The 22,647-nt window shown below is 44.8% G+C and overlaps 1 protein-coding gene across 1 annotated transcript; it reads left to right on the top strand.

The window, feature by feature from the left end:
* The first annotated feature begins 31 nt into the window (after positions 1-31).
* Positions 32-20,856, top strand: C3H5orf49 (chromosome 3 C5orf49 homolog). The gene is made up of 3 exons (XM_010378290.2): positions 32-649; positions 15,938-16,054; positions 19,476-20,856. The coding sequence occupies exons 1-3, from the start codon at positions 143-145 to the stop codon at positions 19,653-19,655; spliced, it is 804 nt and encodes a 267-aa protein (XP_010376592.1). The 5' UTR covers positions 32-142; the 3' UTR covers positions 19,656-20,856.
* Positions 20,857-22,647: the final 1,791 nt, after the last annotated feature.

The following is a 22,647-nucleotide window of genomic DNA, read 5'->3' as shown; positions in this document are numbered from 1 at the left end:
GGCCTCAGCAAGTCATTTGGCTTCTTCATGTCTTTCATCTGTCTTCTCCAGCCGACTGTAAGCTCCCTGTAGACAAGGCCTGCTCCCTTCAAGGCTCGATCTCCAGCTCCTGACACACCACACGCTAGGTGCTCAGTCATTAATGGTCAGGCGAACGAGTGATCAGTGGGTGAAGCAGGGACTGCTGCCTGAGAAAGGTGAGCAGGCTGGAAATGGGAGGTCCCCGCGGCGTTTCCCAGCCGGGCTCCTCCCGAGGCGGAAGGAAGGAGAGATCCCGGATGTAGTCGAAGGGCCCGGAAGGAGGAGAGGAGGGTCGCCTCACCCTGGAGCGGGAATGCTCCAGGGCAGCTCCGGGTCGCCAGGCGGCGGTTTCCAGGCAACGGCTGAACACAGACGCGGGCTGGAGGCCGGCGCTGAGCAACCTGAGGCCGGCAGACTCCGACTGGGCCCCTGGGCGGGCGGGACGGACCGCGGCCAAGGCGGGGCGCTGGACGGGGGCGGCATGGAGGACGACGAGGACGAGACCACCGCGTCCACGCTGCGGGGCAAGCCCAGGCCGCCGCCCGTCTCGGCGCAGTCCGCCTTCAGCTACATCCCGCCGCGGCGCCTAGACCCCAAAGAGCACAGCTACTACTACCGCCAGGCGCGGGTGAGGACCGCGGGCGGGGCACGGAGGCGGGAAGGGTGGGCGACTGGGCAGAGGCGGGCGGCCGGCCGCGGAGGGGTGGGGGAGAGGGGATCACCCCAGCAGAAGGGTCTTGGGGCAGGGGTCTCCCTCGGGGAGAGGGAGTGGGAGGTGGGGCTCACCTCAAGGGAGGAGGCCTGGGGGCGGGGCTCACCTTAGCGACTGGGGCCTGGGGGCGGGCGGGGCTCACCTTAGGGACTGTGGCCTGGGGGCGGGGCTCACCTTAGGGGAGGGGTCCTGGGGGCGGGGCTCACCTTAAGGACTGGGGCCTGGGGGCGGGGTTCACCTTAGTGGAGGAGTCCTGGGGGCGGGGGTGCGCCACCCGGGACAGGAGCAGGAGCGCACAGCGTGGAGGGTCCCTGGGAGGGGCTGCACCGCTAGGGATGGTGACAGAACTCACAGCGTGGAGGGGCCCTAGAGGAGGAGAGCGCCTTCGGGCAGGGATCCTGGGGGCAGGGCTTCACTACCAGGGGTGGGTTCCGAGGGGCGGGGCTGGACAGCCTGTGGAGGGGGCTGGGTGGGAGCGTGCGGGGATGAAGGGGGTGCGGCAGGGTCAGCTGGGGGGACAGGGAGGGTGAGCTCCCGCCAAGGCGCCTGGACCCCAAGGAGTACAGCTAAGGCGACCACCAGTGTCAGCTGAACGCCCCGGGAACGAGGATGTGGGTGGAGCCGGGTGCGCGAATGGGTGTCTCAGCTGCCACCAGTGGCTGGAGGTCGCGGGAATGCTCAGCTGGGACCCAGTGCTCTTCGGAGAAGGGAGCGGGAGCCACTAGGTGTCAGGATCCCTGAAAAGCACAGTGGCTTTGTCGGGACAGCAGGGCGCTCTTTCTGCCCAGGGTCTGGAGGGGGTCGCAGGAAGCAAGGACCGCCCAACGGGCTGATCGCGGCTCCCTCTGGGGCCTGTCAGCGGCAGGCCCAGGGTGACAAGGAAACATGGCCTTGCCACCGGGACTAGGCCTGGATGGTCCAGGGAGCGGGAAACCCTCTGCCCTCCTGCAAACAGAAGACCAGAAGGAATATCTGGCGAACCGCCTGCAGGGAGGGCTGGACTGAGAGTGGTCCCTCTGTTCTTCTGTCCTGGCCACACTGGCCCTTGCACTTCCTGGGATGGACTCTGAGGGTCTGCGAAGGCCACTGGGCACCCTGCATCTCCCACCAGCGGCCAAAGGCAGGAAAAGGAGCAAATTCGAAGTCAGTTGAGGGTCATCTACTCCTCTCTTCTCACCATTGTTCCTAAATGTCCCCAGTTTGTCTTGCTCAGAATGCAGAGGCAGGGGAGTCATTACTGAAAACGAGCATTCATTGAGGACCCTCAGCCTGCAGGCATAACTGGGGCAGGCCTTTCTAATTCTAGCTGTCCTGGTGGCTTGAGTGGCTAGAGAGGGATATAGATTAGCCAGGTGTCTAGGGGGAAGGAGATCGTTCCCTTATGGTGTATAAGGTGTTCCCAGAAAATGCATCCTTCCTCTCCCCCACTCTCACCCCGACAATCCTAGACCCTAAATAAATTCCGCTTCTGATTGGTTAGCACACACTGGCCTGCATGCCACCCATAAACTGTAAGCACTCATGGACAGCCTCACCAACAGAAGCAAGCGTGTTTCTAGTTTAGACAACTGCTGTGGGTTGAATTGTGTCCCCTTGAAATTTAGGTTTTGGAGTCTTAATCCCCAGTACCTTAGAATGTGAACTTATTTGGAGACAGACTTTTACAGAGATAATCAAATTAAAATGAGGTCATTAGGAGGAGCCCTATTCCAGTATGACTGGTTTCCTTGAGAAAATGGGAAATTTGGACACATACAGACTTGCATGTATTAGTCCTTTCTCACACTGCTAATAAAGACAAACCCAAGACTGGGTAATTTATAAAGGAAAGAGGTTTAACTGACTCACAGTTCAGCATGGCTGGGGAGGACTCAGGAAACTTAGAATCATGGCAGAAGGGGATACAAATATGTCCTTCTTCACGTGGCAGCCTCAAGAAGAATGAGTGCCCAGTGAAGAGGGAAGACCCTGATAAAACCGTCAGGTCCTGTGAGAGCTAACTCACTATCACGAGAACAGGATGGGAGAAACTGCCCCCATGATTCAATTGTCTGCAGATGGTCCCTCACAGGACATGTGGGAATTATGGGAACTACAATTCAAGATGAGATTTGGGTGGGGACACAGCCAAACCATATCAGGGAGGATGATGTAAAGGGACACAGGGAGAAGACAGCCGCCTGCAAGCCTCAGGAAAAGGCCTGGAACAGGACATTCCTTCACAGCCAACTGCTTGATTGCATACTTCTGGTGCCAGTACTGTGAGACAATGAATTCTGTTGGTTAAGCCACCTCATCCTTGGTACTTAGTTTGTGTAGCCCCGGCTGACAAATACGGCAGCCATAAACCTCAGCCTGTTCCCAGGAGGATCTTTGGTATCTGATAGCTCCTCTCTGCTTGGCTTTGAGCAATATGCAAGGACAGGGGGGAAAGGGACATTTGCAATCAGATCTGTCTCTGCAGCGCTGTTTGCCTGTTCTCCCAGGCTCGACTATCCACTGGATGTTAAGACGGGAGGGAAACACGAGGGAATGGTAGGTTCCCAATCTCATTGCCATCAGGGACTTCATTTTGTTTTCCTCCTGGGAGCAATATGTTTTGAAAGAACTGTTACCTATATATAATTTCACTTGTTAACTGAATTTTACATTTTAAGTATGCAATACTCATGTGACTGCCAATCAACTTATGATTAATGCATAGCAGTAATGCACTGCATGAGATAAACAGCCGAAAAAGTAAGGAGTCTTACTGTGTTAACTTGTTCTATGCTGTTTTGTTGAAAGGAAATAAAATTCATCTGGCTGTTGGACAGAATAAAAACATTGACAATAACGCCATTTGAGGGGTCCTGTAAATAAGATGGGGGCACCAGGAGAAAGAGCAGAGCCCCATACCCTGTGGGCCAGCCACTGCCTAGGGAAAAGTGGTGAAACTGAGCCTGGCAGGCACAGCTCATTCTTACATTTACCAGTCTAATAAACGGCTCCACCTTCCTGGGGCCAAACTAACCAAAGGGCAGAGAGATGCCTGAAGTGTGAAGTGACTGGGACTCTATCACTTGGAAGGAGGTCCGCTGGGAGTGGGCCGGAAATCTGTCCCTTTAATGCAGGGGTCAGTAAACCGAGGCTCCTTGGCCGAGTCTGGCCAGCTGCCTATTTTAATAAATAAAATTTTCCTAGAACACAGTCTCACACCTATGTGTTTGCATGTCTGTGGTTACCCCAGAGAGTTGTGTAGATTTGGCAGAGACCGTGTGACCTGCAAAGCCGAAAACAGTTGCTACCTGGCCCTGTAGAGAAAAAGTTTCCCACCCCCTGCTCTAATGTATCACTGCCTTCTGGAAGGTAGGTATGGAACTTAGAACAAATTGATGCAAAGTGGATTTTTGAAAAAACAATCTTTTTCCATGCAGTTTGGATAACTGAGGTCACAAACAAATTCAAGTCCTGAGGCTTTTAGTACCATGCAAAAGAAAATGATGCAACATAAATGTTAACATCTAAATTGAAACAGCCTTGAAAGCAACAAAAATAACAAAAGCATTTAGAAGCCCATTTGTCAAATAGCTACCAATGGTAATAATCCACTCCTCAGGATGATATGAACTGGGGTTTAATGACCTGCAGGACCAAAGAAACTGATTCTCTGACCTGGAGATTATTTGGAATAAAGAGGGTAAATTCTGTATCACAGGTTTTCTAGAGAACTCAGTTACACCTAAATTTGCTGTAAATAATTTCAGGCTCTACTTTTGGAGGCCAAGGAGGGCGGATCACTTGAGATTAGGAGTTCAATTAAGAGCAGCCCAGCCAGCGTGGTGAAACCCCATCTTTACTTAAAATACAAAAATTAGCCAGGTGTGGTGGCCCATGCCTCTAGTCCCAGCTACTTGGGAGGCTAAGGCAGGAGAATCACTTGAGCCCAGGAGGTCGAGGTTGCAGGGAACCGAGACTGCACCACTGCACTCCGCTCTGGGTGACAGAGTGAGAATCTGTCTTCAAAAGATGATAATAATAGTAAGAAGAAGAAGAATTTCAGGCCCTAATCAAGCTGAGCAGTAAAAGCAATATGGAATTAGTTCTTAAGCCAGTGCTATGGTCTGAATATCTGTGTTCCCCCCAAATACATACGTTGAAATCACAACCCGCAACATGACAGTATTAAGAGGCAGGCCTTTGCGAAGTGATGAGGACATGAAGGTGGAGCCCTCACAAACGGCGTTATCACCCTTGTTAAAGAGACTCCAGAGAGCTCCCTCACCGCTCCCAGCATGTGAGGACACAATGAGAATGTGCCGTGTAGCAACCAGAAAATGCTCCCTCACCAGACACCAAATCTGCCAGCGCCTTGATCTTGGACTGCCCAACCTCGAGAACCTCGAGAAATAAATGTATGTTGTTTATAAATCACCCAGTATATAGGTATTTTGTTATAGCAGCCTGATGGGACTATTCTGTTTAGTTTATTTCTGTGTGACACACAGTAGTGTGTATACCGATTAGTTGGTAGCACAGGCTGAGTAATCCTGGGTAAGAATGTTGGCTCCGTGTTGACCAGCCATGTGGACCTGCCACATTAACACATACTGTTTCACTCTACCCACCTTTGAGGCAAATGTTGCCAACTTCATAGAGCTCTTATATGAATGACTTTAATTAATCAATGCAAAGCGGCACATAGTAAGCCCAATGTAAGTATAGCTATTATTATCGTTTGCTTTTGTAAGTGATATTAGAGCTGCTCTTCACTAAGTCCTGGGTCCCGGCGGCAAACCTCACATCCCTGACTCTCGTTTGCTGTCAGAAATTAACACAGGTGAAGGCAAAATGTGAGTGTCAATCTGTGGCTTCTAATCCTCTGAAGCAGCTTACTTCAGGGAGCCCACAGAGTGGATGCACTGAAGGCTGCACACTTATTTAAAGCCTCAGTAATGCCTCTGAATTGTAAGACAAATTCGTCATCGAAAGCTGCCAGCAAAAATGTGATCGGCTCCTGTACTGCTCCCTAGGGAGTTCTAGTAGCGTAGGCTTTGCCTATAAAATACGGTTCCTGTGGCAGCAAAGCAGATTCCATTCAACAGTGTTTTTCAATTCTTTTTTTCTCCTTCTGCCTTGTGCAGCATTTCTGCTGTGGAAATGAAAAACCAGAATCAAAGGACAATGGTATTTTATGAAGGTTTGGATTAAACTCCTCAAAGTCTAAGAGCTGCATTTAAAGAAATTATAACTGGTTTCAGAATCCGCTTTCCCTCATGCCGAGGGGGCTTGTGGATAACTCTGTCTTGAGTGAGGCTTTGCTGTGAAGGCCCCACCTTAGGTTTGGTGGGATTAGCTGGCTTTTCTTCTCTGTGTATGTTGGGGACAGAAGCTGACTGTTTCTTTATGCATCGAGGACTCTACCTCCCTGAGCACTGAATTTCCATTTGCCAAGTGCGGCCAAGCACCTAATACAGATATATGTTGATATGGTAATAAGTCCCCTCCCAAATCTCATCTCCAATTGTAACCCCCACGTGTTGAGGCAGGGACCTGGTGGGAGGTGATTGGATCATGGGGGCAGTTTTCTCCTTGCTGTTCTCGTGATAGTGAGTGAGTCCTCAGGAGATCTGATGGTTTAAAAGTGGCGCTTCCCTCTTTGCTCTCTCTCTCTCTCGCTCCTGCCACCACGTGAAGGTCTTTGCTTCCCCTTTGCCTTCTGCCATGATTGTAAGTTTCCTGAGGCCTCCCCAGCCATGCAGAACTGTGAGTCAATTAAACCTTTTTTTTCTTTATAAATTACCCAGTCTTAGGCAATTCTTTATAGCAGTGCGAAAATGGACTAATACACACGTTAACTGTCCAGAGGCACAAAGGGGAATCTCTGAAGGGCCTGACAGTATACAGACAGTGCTCAATATGAGCCTCCCTAGGTCCTCCCTCTGTGGAGCCTGTCTGCTTGGGAACTAAGCACCTTTACCACACAAACTCAGCCACTCCAAGGGGGCTGTGCAGGGAAGGTGAACTCAGTTCTGTTGCTGATCTGCCTGTCAATATCTAGGCAACTCTCCATTATCCAGCATACTCTTAAGCTCACATGCCTTTCCAAAAGAATTTGTACTAGCTCAATGAAATTATGACCTCTCTGCATGGATACCTCTTTCCCTCTCCCTGCTTGTTTTTCTCCTTTCACCTATTAGTATCTAACCTGCTAAGTATTTTGCTTAGTTATCATGTTTTCTCCCACTAAATGTGAGCTTTGTGAGGGCAATGATTTAGCTTTATCACAGCTATGTCTTCAGCATTCAAAAGAGTGCCTGTCTCAGAGTTGGAACTCCATAAATACCTGTTGCATGAATAAATGAGGAATGAATAATCGGAAAGCCAATTTTTAAAACAAAAGGATAAGTCACCGATTTTCCAAATTAGCTTCTTAGACTAAATAGGGGTTTCGGTTTGGATTGTCAGCTGCTTTGCTTATCCCTGTCCACGTTCTCCTCCTCTGGTATCGTCAGTAGCAGTGGGTTATAGTTTCTTCTCTACTTCTCCAGTTGCATTTTCACTATCCAGTGACCTGCCCTTGGAGAACTCAGGGCTTCGGGGAATGGGGCTGAATATCTTCCTCCAGGGCAGGTAGCTCCTTAAAAAGGGGTTGGTCAGGGGGCTGAGCCCAAGGCCCAGTTTCCCTTGCAAACTCATTGGTGAAAGAGGAATGAGTGAAAGGGGAGGCAGGCATGTTCTAGTGGAGACCTTTCACATGGTATGAAACACCAAGAGTGAGGAATCCACGTTCCGATGAATCAAAACTCCTGTGTGAGCATGTCCTCTGTGTCTTTTCATTGAGTGCATGCTTGTCGTGATACGCATCTAATGTTTTTTATACAAGAACATATTCACACACAGATCACACAACTGTGGACACATATGTTTGCAGCTTGCCCTTTTCATTTAATAATACATCTTAGTTTTTCAAAATCACCCCCTTTTAAGGGGTACAAGCAAATGACACAAGAAAAGGACAACATTTTTCCCAATAACTTTGACCAAGAGGAATGTATAAGATTGAATTCGAGTTTCAGCCCCTTTGGATCGCTGTTTCTTCCTGAGTTGTGAATTGCTGGGCTGGGGGTGATGGGGTGAGTAGGGAGCTGGTATCAGTGGAAGAGGAAAGACGGTTGACTCCGCAATCACCGCATTTCCAACTGGTGACAAGTTGAGCACACAGATGAATGTAGAACTCTCTGAATCAGAACACTCTTAGAATTTGACGCAGACACAAGGTCAGAGGGAGGAATTATCTTGACTTCAATCCAATGGTAGAATATCCAGATTATTTGAAAATTTATAAGAATTTCTAAAACTTGTGACATTAATGTACCAAGAGAGGACGCAGAATCTTTTCCACAGGAAAAAACAAAAATCCAAAGAGAATAGTTGAGTATTGTCTTTTCAAAAAAACCTAACATTGTGTCCTTTGCAAGCAACAGTCCTCTGAGATACAGAATTTTGAATGCTGTTATAATTAATGAAAATGTCCTCATTAAGCTTCACACAATACCAAACCTCCAAGGAGATGCTCTGGATTTATAAGTAAATTGAGGCCCTTATGAATCAAAAGAAACTGTTTTGGATCACCTTGGGGGTTTTCAGTTTTAAAAGTAGGTCGTTTATCCTTGAACTAGCAAACTGACGGAAAGCCTCAAGATGAGGAAGTCATAGTGCTGTGGCTTCTGAGGACAGGAAGTAAGGTAGCCCAGTCATAGGCTGATTAGCATATTAAACAAGGTGGGCTAGGATGTGCTATGTAAATACACCTTAAACCCAAAGAGTCTTAACCCCCGATGTGCTGGAGCTGGCGTGTATGACTCACAAAAGCCAACTGTTAGCATTTCTTCTAAGCTCTGCGTTTAATTGGTAGCCTAAAATTGACCACGATCGAAGTATTTACACCACGGAAATCATCAAATACTACAAATCAGATTTTTTTTTTCTCCAGAAAGTGCGTTGTTAAACATAGGTGCACCAATGGGCTTAACATAATAACCATGACATCACACATCACAGAGGCTTTTTTTTTTTTCTTGTTCATAGCCTAACATTTATGTTTCTCCCGGGAGGCTCTTAGTGCAATTGCTTGGAAATCCAGGTGCCTTCTTTTTTAATGGTTTCACTATTACTAGGGCCTAGGAGGTTTTAGGACTTTAGAGTCATGTATTGGATGCTCGGAGTTTATTAGCCTGTGAGTTAGGGGAGAGGGTTTGGAGGACTGCCTGGGAGTTTTTTACGGACCAGGACTAGAAGTAGAATGTATTGGAGTCACCCACATTCCTGGCCCCAGCCTAATTGTGAGGGAAACTGGGAAATGCATCTTTTGCTTGTTCTGGAAGTGGTAGTATGTTTGATGAGCACATAGCATTACCCCTGCCACAATTACATGACAAAAGGTATTAATTTTTTTCTCTTGTTTTTTTTTTTTCTTTCTTTCTTATAGAACTTATTGGTTTAACCTTATGTTGGATAGTGAATTAATGCTTTAAATAGTCTGAAAGGGAGGAGAAAATAAAGGACCAGGGTCCCAGTTTGCTCAAAAACTTACCCCAGTTATTTGTATGAGAGTGTGTGCAACTTCTGGGAGTAAGAGTGCTTCTCAGGTTGGGAGGAGTCATGGGGCATGATGGCTACTTCCTGCCAAGTGTGTTTGCCTGAGCTACCATACAATGTACCACAGACTTGGTGGCTTAAAACAACAGAAATTTCTTCTCTTTTAGTTTTGGAGGCTAGAAGCCTGAAATCACGGTGTTACCAGGACTTTTTTTTCTAATTTCCAACTTCTAATTTGTGAAGGATATTCAGGTTTGTTACATATGTAAACATATGCCCTGATGGATTGTACAGATCATCCCATCATCCAGGTAATAAGCCCAGCATCCATTAACTATTCTTCCTGATCTTCTCCCTCCTCCCATGTCCCATCCTCTGACAGGCCCCAGTGTGTATTGCCCGCCCCCCATGTGTCCCTGTGTTTTTATCATTTAGTCCTCATTTATAAGTAAGAACATGTGGGACTTGGTTTTCTGTTCCTGTGTTAGTTTGCTAAGGATAATGGCCTCCAGCTCCATCCATGTCCCTGCAAAGGACATGACCTTGTTCCTTTTCATGGCTGCGTAGTATTCTATGGTGTATATGTACCACATTTTACTTATCCAGTCTATCATTGATGGGCATTTAGGTTGACTCCATATCTTTGCTATTGTGAGTAGTGCTGCATTGAACATGTGCATGTGTCTTTATAATAGAATGATTTCTATTCCTTTGGGTATATACTCAGTAATGGGATTGCTGGATTGAATGGTATTTCTGCCTCTCGGTCTTTGAGGAGTCACCACACTGTCTTTCACAGTGGTTGAATTCATTTACACTCCCACCAATGGTGTATAAGCATTCCTTTTTCTTCACAACCTCATCAACATCTGTTGTTTTTTTGACTTTTCAATATTCATTCTGACTGGTGTGAGATAGCATCTCATTGTGGTTTTGATTTGCATTTCTCTAATGATCAGTGATGTTGAGCTTTTTTTCATATGTTTCTTGGCCACTTGTATGTCTTTTGAGAAGTGTCTGTTCATGTCCTTTGCCCAATTTTTAATGGGGTGTTCTTTTTTTCTTGTAAATTTAAGTTTCTTGTAGATGCTGGATATTAGACCTTTGTCAGATGCACTGCTTACAAAAATTTTCTCCCCTTCTGTAGGTTGTCTTTTTATTCTGTTCATAGTTTCTTTTGCTGTGCAGCGCTCTGAAGTTTAATTAGATACTATATGTCAGTTTTTGCTTTGTTGCAATTCAGCAGGATTGGTTCTTTCTAGGGGCTGGGAGGGAAGGCTCTGTTCCAGGCCTCTCTCCTTGGCTTGTTGATGGCCATCTTCTCCCAATGTGTCTTCACATCATCTTCCCTCGGTGCATGTCCATGTCCAAATTTCTCCTTTCAATAAGGACACCAGTCATATTAACTTGGGGGTCTACCCTACTCCAGTATGACCTCATCTTAATTAATTATATCCTCAATTACCTTATTCCAAATAAGGTCACATTCAGAGTTCCTGGGGGTTAGGACTTCAACATGTGAATGCTTGGAGGACATAAGTCAGCTGATCACATTCAGTGAGGTTGTTTGGCAGTGGTTCTAACCACAGCAGTGTGGTGCAGTCTCCCGTCTCACCTTCAGTCACCTGCACTTCCTCCCCCTGGCCCAAGCAATTGCCCATCATTCATTCTTTTCTGCTACTCTACTTTGTGCAGGCCTCTCTTATTCCATTTGTATTTTTCTGTGGTTCATAACTAATGGGTTGATTTCTTTTCTCAGTCTGTGGTCTCTTTAAGGTAGGGACTCCCCATTTCTCTCCTGGAGCCTGGCATAGTGTCTCACACAATGGTAGGCCTAATGTGCTGTGGAGGTTGAAAACTGGAGACCTCCACTCTACCCACATCATCTGCCCCAGTCTGTGGACCAGAGCAATTTTTCAGGATCGGGGTGGAGGTTATTGTGAAGTGCACTGAGGGCAGGTGATCAGGTGCCATGACCAGGCTCAGGTTGTGCTACGTTTTAACAATATTCAAAACACAAAAGGAGAGGTCACAAGGTAAAAAATGGATATTTTCTCTTTTGCTTTTTTTTTTTTTTTTTTTTTTAAAGGAACATCATCTGTGAAATAGAGACAATTCCTTGAGGAATTTTGATGGCAAAATTTCAGTAATTTCAGAAGGTGTGTCTTGTGATGAGCATTTAAATCCCAATTGGTTTTTATTAGTATCATTTTGCTTCAAGCCATACGGGAATAAAATAAAAAAAGAAAGATTAATAATTAAAATCCAGGGAAACGACAGATTTTCAGTTTGATTAGTTATTGAAAATGGATAGTCACATTTCAAAGTAAGGCTGCCTGCCTGCTTACGATTTTTTTTTTTTTTTTTGGTCCTTATTTTTCAATGATAGAAAAATTCACTTGTACTCTGGAAAGTTCTGAATATGCAAAATCTGCACAAAAATAAGCTTCCTAAGATTCTGATCACTCCATACCCACAAGCAGTGAGATTCCTAGTAAACACTAAGACGTAGAAGACTGTTGGCAACTAATCCAGGGATTGTGAGGCAGGCATGGTTGCTCATAGTGGTTACTTTTATAGTGTTTTAGGAGACCTGAGTAGAATGAGAAGAAACAGGCATTTTCTCTGTAAAGTTGCATATTACACTGGGCTTCCTCAATATAGGGAACAAAATGAATGAACATATCCTTTCTCATTCTGATAACAGTAATTGCATTCTCATTCTATTCTGAAGTCCTTTCTTCAGAGTTTTTCTCCCAGGATAATCCAAGTACCCCAGTGGGGGCTCACTCAGTTCAGGAGGGTTGGACCTGATTACAGGCACTGTGCAGAAGAAAATACAAGACCAGGCAGTTCCTGGAGGATTTATTTTCCCTGCTGTTCGTGCCACCCACTCTGGAGGGCTGTCTCTCAGATCTGGGTGATATGGTTTGGCTGTGTCACCATCCAAATTTCATCTTGAATTGTAACTCCCACAATTCCCATGTGTTGTGGGAGGAACCCAGTAGGAGGTGATTGAATTATGGGGGTGGGTCTTTCTTGCACTGTTCTTGTGATAGTGAATGAATCTCATGAGATCTGATGGTTTTAAAAAGGGGAGTTTCCCAGCACAAGCTCTCTCTCTGGCTGCTGCCATCTAAGAAGTGCCTTTCACCTTCTGCCATGAGTGTGAAGCCTCCCTACACACATGGAACTGTAAGCCCATTAAACCTCTTTCTTTTGTAAATTGCCCAGTCTTGGGTATGTCTTAATTAGCAGTATGAGAACAGACTAATACACTGGGTGAGGGTGGCTGCCCACATGCAGGGAGCATTATAGGGGTTGAAGGACCATCAGTCACCTCCACTTTGCCTCAAGGTTCTCAGGGTGCAGGAGGAGAGAGGGCCTCCTGGCCATGGGTGTAGCTTTCTTCCAGGGGTTCAGTTCTAGAGACTAGGTCTTCATGTTGTACACTGCAGCTATTCTCCCCAAAACCCATGGGACAGGGTCAGCCAGGTCAGGAGGGTTTCCAGAGGCAACAGAACACCTAGATGATGAGCAAGAGCCTGGCTAATATTGAATCCCTTAAAATATTGGGTGTATGTGTGGTGGCATGGGGGTGATGGAGATCAAGCCTTTGGCCAGCCAGTGGCTCTGAATCTCAAAGGAAAGGTCTGGATACTCTGGAGAATTTATCCTCCCTCATCCTTACAGAGTGTGTGTGCTGTACTTGGGCTTCATGTGTGTTACTAGGTGGCCCATCCCAAAAAGGTTTGCTTAGCCTCGCAGGCCAGCAGCAGATTGGCTTCTGCACCAACAGCTGTCTATGTTATGGATGTTAAAGATATTGAGATTTCTCTATCATGTCTTAAAATGGTTTTTTAAAGTTTTCATTTTATTTGCTAAGCAAATGTCTAATTTGTAGGTAGTCAAAGTGATTGATATTTTTGACATTTTACCTATTGTTTTCATGTGTACAAGTTTTCGAATGGATTTTCTTTTTCATTTTTCTTATCATCCAGAATTTACTTTTGGCTATAGTGTGATGTGAAGGCCCAAATAACTAGCCAATTGTCACAATACTAAATGTTGAATGGCTTATCAATTCTCCATTGATTCAGGCTTTTAAGAAATCCTGTGGGTACATAGCTATGCGGTAGGTTGCCATCAGGAGACATGAGGGCCAGGGTGGTTTGACGTGAACACATCCAGAAGTTGAGTGAGAGTGAAGACAATGGTAAGAGATGCTTGTGTCGGGTGACTCATAAAATGACCGCAGAGGCACAGAGGCAGAAGCCACTTTCCTCCTTCAAGCCGACTAGAGTAATTCTGAACTAAGACATACCAGGTTCCCTGCAGTGGCTGGCCAGGCACCTTACACATGTTGCTGTTGGAATTCTTACGAATCTTAAAGTAATAATTCTTAAAGACCATGTTGTTTCCTTACTAGATGGCTCATTGAGTAAGGACAGTAGCCATGTCTGAGTTATCTTCTAAATTCCCTCAGCAGGAGCACAGCATATTGCACATGACAGATGATCTGTGAATGATTTGCTAAGGATTGGCCAAAGCTACGTTATGATCTAGTTATTCCTATTACTGGCCAAAGTGCCGAGTTCCTGCAGTCACTGTGAGTGGGCATTACGTGTTTTCCAACATACTATATAGAAGTCTTGCATCCTTTTCAGTGCCTACTTCCACCTCTGTATCCTCCTGTTGGAGGGAGTCATTCTAGCATCACTAATGGGGAAAAACAAAACAAAACAAAACAAAACCAACCAAGCATAAGCTAGAGACCTAATGCTCCCAAATCCCATGGAGACATGTCTGAGTTTGCTGCTGGAAAATTTAAGGCAGCTGGAATAACGAATGGCATGACAAGGTGAAGATTAAAGACCAGCTAACACACGCATTCTTTTTTCTTTTACTAGATACCGAACAAGGAAGATTTTCTTTTGTATTCCGAAAAAGTTGGGATGATAAAATGGAGATAATACAGATGATAGCTTTGTTAATGGGTCATTTTCTAATACATCAGAGTGGTGTGTATATGTAAATTACATACATATGAGATATATGTGTATATTATATATAATATATGTATTCATATATTTATGGATTACCAAGTGTCACACTTATCACATATGATTAAAGAAAAAATACTTTTATCTTTCAAGAGAGGGGTTTGCACATAGACAGCCTGACTCTTGGCTAGTGTTAGAGTTCAGGAACCAATACACCAAAATATGGCACTCTGACACTCTGGCCTCAAGAAAAGAAGGCTCACAGTCTCTCTGACCACCCCTACCCCCGGCCCTGGCTCCTGTCTCTCAATTGTTTGTCTCTCCCGAAGCACTTGATAAAGTTGATCTCTAAAGTTCACTTACTTGCCTAAAGTCTGGACTCACCAAAGAAGAAAACAATGACCCTTGGTACCTTCCCTGAGTTTTCATTAACTGCACTCACATCATGGGAAGACAGGTTGAAGTCTGCTAAGACACCTGGACAGACTTTCGTCACAGACCATCGTCTGCTCTGTGGGCCCAACAGACTTTCTCCCAGACCATTGTATCCCGCTAAAAATAACTTACTACCTCCCTAAAATCATCCACATTTCCCCATCTTCCTTTCTCATATGAAGAAGGCTGTGCAAGCATCTGTAGCCCATGGTGTGGTGGGGTAATCACCCTGAGATGTCCCCCATGCACATTAATAAAAATGTGTATACCCTTTCTTCTTTTAATCTCCCTTCTGTCAGTTGATTTTCAGGCAACCTTCAGAAGGCAAAGAAGATGTCTGCCCTTGGCTCCTGCACTAGTGACTTAAAAGATGACTTCTGTTAAGTTTCATTATCCGAGTGTATAGGTATTGTTTGTTTTTCAAAGAAGCTCAAGCTTATTACAGAAAATTTGAGAAGACAAGACAAGTAGAAATGAAGGAAAAGTACACACATGTATAACCTTAGAGATGTGGTTTTGCTATGGTCTGAATGTTTGTGTCTCCCCACATTCATATGTTGAAGCCTCACCCTCAATGTGGTGCTATTGGGAGGCGGGACCTTTGGGAGGGGATTAGGCCTGAGGGTAGAGTTCTCAAGCTTGAGGAGGCTTGTTTGCCTTTCCAGCATGTGAGGCTACAGGGAGAAGACACCATCTGTGAATCATAAATAGGGCCCTCGCCTGACGCCCAGTCTCACAGGGCCTTGAACTTGGCCCTCGCAGCCTCCAGGACTGTGAGAAATACACTGCTGTTGCTTAGAGGTCACCCAGTCTGTATGTTATTTTGTTATAGCAGCCTGAATGGACTAAGACAAATGTTTATTTTAAAGTTTGAGCTCTAGCAATGGAGTCAGACAGCAAGAGAGCTTGGGGAACCACCTCTCTCAACAAGGGAGGAGAAAGTTGAGAAGTGCCATGAAAATGTCCCTACTTCATCCTGGGCCTCTTAACAACCTTCTCTTGCTGGTGAGGGCTGGGCTTCTCCCTGCTCCACGTCACAGCCGGTTCTGCTTGGTGAGGTGACCTTTCCTATCACATACTCACCACATGCACCTCCAGCCTCCCTTGGGAAAGAACTGGCATCCATCGGGCTCAATAACCCGGCCTTCAAATTAACCCACGGCTTTCTTTCTCTTTTTTTTCCTAGACAGGAATTATTTCCCTCTATGACTGTGTTTTTAAGAGGCGACTAGATTATGATCAGAAGTTGCACCGAGATGACAGAGAACATGCAAAAAGCCTGAGACTTCATGTTAATGAAGAGGTAATATTAAGACAGAATGTTAACAAGTTGTCAGCAGATTAACAAAACTTTATACAGGCATATCTAGTTGTATTACACTTCACTTTATTGGGCTTCATAGAGACTGTATTTTTTACACATTGAAAGTTTGTGGCAACTTTATGTCAAGTAAGTCTATTGGTCCCATTTTTCCAACAGCATGTACCCACTTCCTATCTCTGTGTCAGCATTTTTTAACAATAAAGTATTTACAAATTAAGATCTGTACATTTTTCAGACATAATGCTATTGCACACTTAATATACTATAGTATAGTGTAAACGTAACTTGTATATGCACTGGAAAACCAAAACATTTGTATGACTCACTTAATAGTGATATGTATTGCCGTGGTTTAGAACCAAACCTGCAATATCTCTGAGGTATGCTTGTACGTGTGTGTGTGCACGTGCGTGTGTGTGTGCTGGGGAGTGTATGTACAGTCATGCATTGCTTAACAACAGGGATTCATTCTGAGAAATTCATTGCTAGGCGATTTTGTCATTGAGTGAACATCAGAGTATACTTAACACAAACCTAGATAGCATAGCCTACTCCACACCTAGGCCATATGGTACAGCTTGTTTCTCCTAGGCTACCAATCTGTACAGCGTGTTACAGTATAAAATATTGTAAACGATTATAACACAATGGTAAGTGTTTTTGTATCTAAACATAAAAAGGTACCATAAAAATATGGTATAAAAATAAAAAATGATACACTTCTGTGGGCACTTACCATGAATGAAGCTTGCAGGACTGGAAGCTGCTCTGGGTGAGTGAGTGAGTGAGTGGTGAGTGAATGTGAAGGCCTAGGGCATGACTGTGCACCACTGTAGACTTTGTAAGCACTGTGCACTTTGGCTACGCTACATTTATTTTAAATATTTTTCTTCAGTAATACATTAACCTTAGCTTACTGTTACTTTTTAACCTTACAAACTTTTTAATTTTAAAAACTTGGACTCTTTTATAAAGTAACACTTAGCTTAAAACACAAACACATTGTACAGCTGTACAAAAATATTTTCTTTCTTTAGATCTTTATAAGGTGTCTATTTTTAATTTTTTTAAGCTTTTAAAGTTTTTGGTTAAAAACTAAGACACAAACACACACCTTAACCTAGGCCTACACAGGGTCAGGATCGTCAGTATCACTGCCTTCCACCTCCACATCTCGTCCCACTGGAAGGTCTTCAAAGGCAATGACACGCAACACACATGGAGCTGTCATCTCCTAGGCTAACAATGTCTCCTCTGGAATACCTCCTAAAGAACCTGCTTGAGGTTGTTTTACAGTTAACTTTTAAAAATAAGTAGAAGGAGTACACTCTTAAAATAGCGATAAAAAGTATAATAAATACAGAAACCAGTAACATAGGCATTTTTTATTATTGTCAAGTACTGTGAGCTATACATAATTGTATGTGTTATATTTTATATGACTGGCAGCCCAGTAGGTTTATTTTCACCAGCATCACCCAAACGCATGAGGAATGTGATGTACTACGACATGACAACAGTTATGACATCATTAGGTGATAGGAATTTTTTAGTTGTATTAGATTTTGCCATTTTCATGGCAAAAACAGCAATTACTTTTGCACCAACTTAATATTATAACCTTATGGGACTATCATCATATATGCGATTTATCATTGAGTAAAATGTCATATGGCACATGACTGTATGTGTATATGTGTATGCATGTATATAGGCATACATGGATGTACATGTGTGTATGTATATATGTGTGTATATGTATATACAGATATGTATATTTGTATATATTGTACATATGTTTATGTGTGTGCATATGTGTACCTGTGTGTATATACATGTGCATGTGTGTATATGCATGTGTATGTATGTGTATATGTGCGTACATGTGTGTGTGTCTGCTTGTGAATGTGTGTAAATGTGTGTATAGATGCATGCATACATGCATATGTATGTGGATGTATATAGTGTGTGTATATGTATGAATATATGTATATATATCATGCATATATGTGTACATTGTATGCTTGTACATATGTGTGCATAGGTATGTACATGCATGTGTGTGTATATGCGCACATACACCTATATATTTAATATTGTCCTCAGTTGCTTTATGTAATCTTCTTGATGCAGCTCTCCTCTATCTTTTTGTGCCAAGAAGCTAAGGCTAGGATACTCTTATCGTTCCCTGTATTCAGTCATGTCATTGTGTATTTTTCTTGATATTGTTGTTTGGTTCTTTAGAATTTAAAAATTTAAGGACAGCAAAGCTAAGACGTTCCCTTCAACAGATAAAACAAGTCTCTGCTTAACCGCTGAGTCCAGACTTTCATAATTTTTCCAGAAAAGTTGGTCTTGCAGAGCTGAAATTGTGAACACGAGAACATTTCTTCCAAGTTTAGTTACGAAGCCACCATAAGCAGCACATGTGGTGCCTTCTAAGTTGATGCAAAGTTAGTTTTTTCCTCAGGAGAAAACTGTGGCACATAGTTTTTCAGAAAAAAGCTTTATCCTCTCAGAGCTGCCATTCCCAAAGGAAGAGAGAAAAAGTAAAGGCAAAGAAATCATAGGCTGGGTGTGGTGGCTCACGTCTGTAATCCCAGCACTTTGGGAGGCCAAGATGGGTGGATCACCTGAGGTCAGGAGCTCGAGACTAGCCTGGCCAACATGGGGAAACCCCATCTCTACTAAAAATATAAAAATTAGCTGGGCATGGTGGTGCACGCTTGTAATCCCAGCTACTTGGGGGGCTGAGGCAGGAGAATCGCTTGAAACTGGGAGGCAGACAGGTTGCAGTGAGCTGAGATCGCACCATTGCACTCCAGCCTGGGCGACAAGAGCAGGACTCCATCTCAAACAAACAAACAAAAAAAAAAACAAACAAAACAAAAAAACAAAAAAAGAAAAGAAAAAGAAAAAAGAAAGAGAAGAAAAAAAATGACGAGCAAATTCTAGGTGGTGATGAGTGGTATGTGGGAAGACGAAGCCATGTGAGGATGTGAGGGGGGAAAGTGAGAGGGATGAGTAGGGAGCTGGGGACGGACGTGGCCAGGGAGGACCTGGACATCTGAGCCAGGATCTGGGTGGTGGGCAGGGACCAGCAGCAGCAGGGGCCGGTAAATGACCAGGAAGAGCACAGAGACGGGTAGAGCAAATGGTCCGGCACAGTTTCCCAACATGTCCATTGAATACACCAGCCAGCTTTCTAGCAAATTCAACGGTTCCCCGCCATAGGCTACTTCCCTGTAAAGCCGCTGGCTTCAGCGTGGAGGTCCACTCTTAGTCTACCGTGGTGGGACCCGGGCAGGTAAAGCTCCCAGGACCAGGCTGATGGATGCACGGGTGAGCTGTGCTGGCAAATGCAGTGGTGCTGACTATGTGCTTTGATAACTTTCACCAGGAACAGGAGAGGCCGGTCGGAGTGTTGACGTCTTCTGTCTATGGGAAGCGCGTCAGTCAGCCCATTGAACCCCTAAACCGAGACTTCGGCCGCGTCAACCATGTGCAGGCTGACTTCTACAGGAAGAACGACATTCCCAGCCTCAAAGCACCGGGCTTTGGGCACATTGCTCCAGCCTGAAGCACCCCTGTGGTCCACAGGGCATGTCGCGATACCCTGTGGGCCGGCAAGGTTGCACAGCAAGAAGGTGGCGTCTGGAGCCTTCTTTCCCCTTCCCATGACACCTAGGAGCTTGGCTATGCCTGTGTTGCATCTCTGCAGTGGGACACATGAACGTTAGCAGCTTCCCTCGGGTTGCTGTGGTTAGCAGGCTGACCAAAAACACCTTCAGTACATGTGAAGAGTCTCTGGTGTGATGATTTTCAGCAGGAATTATTTTTGATCAAATGATACTGGAGACCGATTCACTGTGAGCACCTGAATAAAATGAAAACTTTGTTCCCCCTTGGTAATGGTTGGGTTGGTTTTTGTCATCGGCTGTCTACATTTGCTAGGATTCTTTGGGGAGGCAGTCACAGGAGTGAGGTGCAGTTACTTTTCCGAAGAGTTATGGGAACTCCTGCTGCCTGGTAACACAAGCAACCCTGCCATATTCCCTTCTCCAGGAGGAGATATAATGACAATTGTCTTTTGGCACAACTGAACTCTAGAAACTCCATTTTTGTTTTTTCCAGAGGTCTGAGCCACAAATAACAGAATTTAGTGCAGTTGGGACCAGGAGCCCTAGTAAGGATGGGTGGCCCTGGTGGCCAGCAGTGCTCACTGTTACCGCTCAGGGAGAGAGGGCCAGTTGTGGGAAGAGACTAGATTTCGGTGTTCAACAAACGGATAAAATTCTGGCTGCTGCACTTTCTAGATTTGTGTTCTAGGGCAAGTCATATCATCTATATGAGCAGACATTTCCTCATCTTTACAGTGGAATTTCCAAACCTAGAATTCATGTGGGAGGCAATGAGCTGCCGGAGTGCACGTACAGGCACCCAGTGTGTGCCCCACCCAGTGCCCCATCTTCACAGCAATGACTTGACTTTAATTAAACAGTCTTCTTTTTGTAAGCAGTCGCTTTTCACCTAAGTTGGAAATATTTACTCTGGGGATAATTTGAAACTTACCCAAGTGTTAAGGGATCAGCTACGTTTTTAATGAATGGACCCCTTGGAAGAAATCATCTCTCATCTACCATGATTAAATTCCCACAGTTTATCAGTGAATGGGCAGGTGGCCTAATTAATTTCAATGCTGATTGCTCCATCACTGGTTTTATTGTTTTGAATATGCAAAGAGGATTCGCTAAAAATAAATGACACTGAATTGCCGGCAATTTCAAGGTTGAGTGACTCCTAAATATTTATTTATTTTTTTGAAAACAATTTTTCAGTGTAGGTGTCTTTTATTTATTTCAAACAAATGGCAGTTTATTTCGAATGCCTTTGGGTGCATTATACCATATTTATAGTAACATAATAGAAAATATATAAAGTTTGGGTTATAGAAATATTTATAAATTATTCATTATTCAGACTTGATGTCAACAAAGACAAGGCATCTGTAAGTGACTGTAATAAATTAATGTCAAACTAAATTATTTTCATTTACTTTAAGTCAGACCTTACTCCCTTCACCTTCTACTACATACTGACTTTCAAAAGGCAGGGCTGTAATTGGCCAAGATTTCAAAAGCTCTCACATTTGTAAGAGGAAATTAAGTGTATTTCTCTTGGTATCCCAATGTTTATCATTTAAGGCCAATGCATGAATGCTTGTTAAACTCATCACACATAAGATAATATATTCTTATATTAATGGATTGTTTTGGTTTATAAATTTTCATCACTGGACAATTGTGTTTCTTTTTCTTTTTTCTCTTTCTTTTTTTTTTTTTTGTGAGACAGAGTCTCGCTCTGTCACCCAGGCTGGAATGCAGTGGTATAATCAAGGCTCACGGTATTCTAGACTTCCTGGACTCAAGTGATCCTTCCACGTCAGCCTCCCAGGTAGCTGGGACTACAGGCACGTGCCACCATGCCCAGCTAATTTTCTTATTTTTTTTTGTAGAGGTGGGGTCTCACTATGTTGCCCAGGCTGGTCTCAGACTCCTGGGCTTAAGTGATCCTCTCTCCTCGGCCTCCCAAAATATTGGGGTTACAGGCGTGAGCCACTGCACCCGGCCTGATGATGTTACCTGGTCATTCAGTGTATTCAGAGCAAAGGAAAGATGAATGGTTGCTGCCTTTAGGAGCACAGTGAGTTGGGAAGGAAGAATAACATCGTGGATTGATGACAAAACTTAAACACTTCTAAACAGATATGTAAAGCACTGGGGTTTTTAGGTAACTGGACTGGAGGCAATTTCCATGAGAAGCTTCCTGTAAGACTTTAAGGAGAGCACTGGGGAGAGATTTTTTTCTTGAAACCAACGGCACTGGGACCTGGGCTGATGAGCGATGCACTGCCAGTTTTCTGCCTGGCATTTTTGCTCACAGGGATGCTTTCAGCTGCCCAGAGCTTTAAGGAGCTTTGAGCAGGAGTAATGCTCTTCTAGATTCAGGGAACAGGCAGTTTTCCATTCTAGCCTGGCCTCAACTGCTAATCAACTGTGGAACTCTGAACACGTGTGCCTGAATGACTCTGCCCCAGTTTCCTCATTTGCAAAAACATTGGGGAGGGAGGGAGGGCTCAAGCTTGATCAGGGATCAGAATCACCTGGAGAACCTGTTCACTAACTAGCAATTGTGCTGGGCCCCCGCCCCGGGGATCTCAGATTCAGGGTCCTCCTTCAGGTTGGGGCCTGAGAATTTGCATTTCTGACAAGTTCCCAGGGGATGCTAAGGCTGCTGCTATGGGACCACACCTAGAAGGGCCCAGGTGCACACAGAGCTTCCCACAGTGGATTCTGACAATGAATGCTTTTAAAAGCCTATTGTTTGATAAGACTGGTGATATGGCTTTGGGAGAGCACAATTCTCCTTTTGAGTTCTTTTTAGCACAAACCCAAGTTCAGTGCACCGCATGGGGGAATGGGAGGGACTCTGTTTATGAGAACTTGGTGGACCACCCAGCTGGGGGTGTTCACTCAGGGTAGGTTACCCAAGGAGACCTGCGGATGAGTGTA

This window comes from Rhinopithecus roxellana, chromosome 3 (genome assembly GCF_007565055.1).
Source record: "Rhinopithecus roxellana isolate Shanxi Qingling chromosome 3, ASM756505v1, whole genome shotgun sequence".
Classification (NCBI taxonomy): domain Eukaryota; kingdom Metazoa; phylum Chordata; class Mammalia; order Primates; family Cercopithecidae; genus Rhinopithecus; species Rhinopithecus roxellana.
Note: the sequence above shows the minus strand (reverse complement) of the source record. Positions and strands in the feature narration are given on the sequence as shown.

Coding starts and splice junctions, on each gene's coding strand:
- C3H5orf49 (XM_010378290.2), top strand. CDS start 143: ATGGTCAGGCGAACGAGTGATCAGTGGGTGAAGCAGGGACTGCTGCCT. Junction 650..15,937: donor ACTACTACCGCCAGGCGCGG/GTGAGGACCGCG, acceptor TTTTTTTCCTAG/ACAGGAATTATTTCCCTCTA. Junction 16,055..19,475: donor GACTTCATGTTAATGAAGAG/GTAATATTAAGA, acceptor AACTTTCACCAG/GAACAGGAGAGGCCGGTCGG.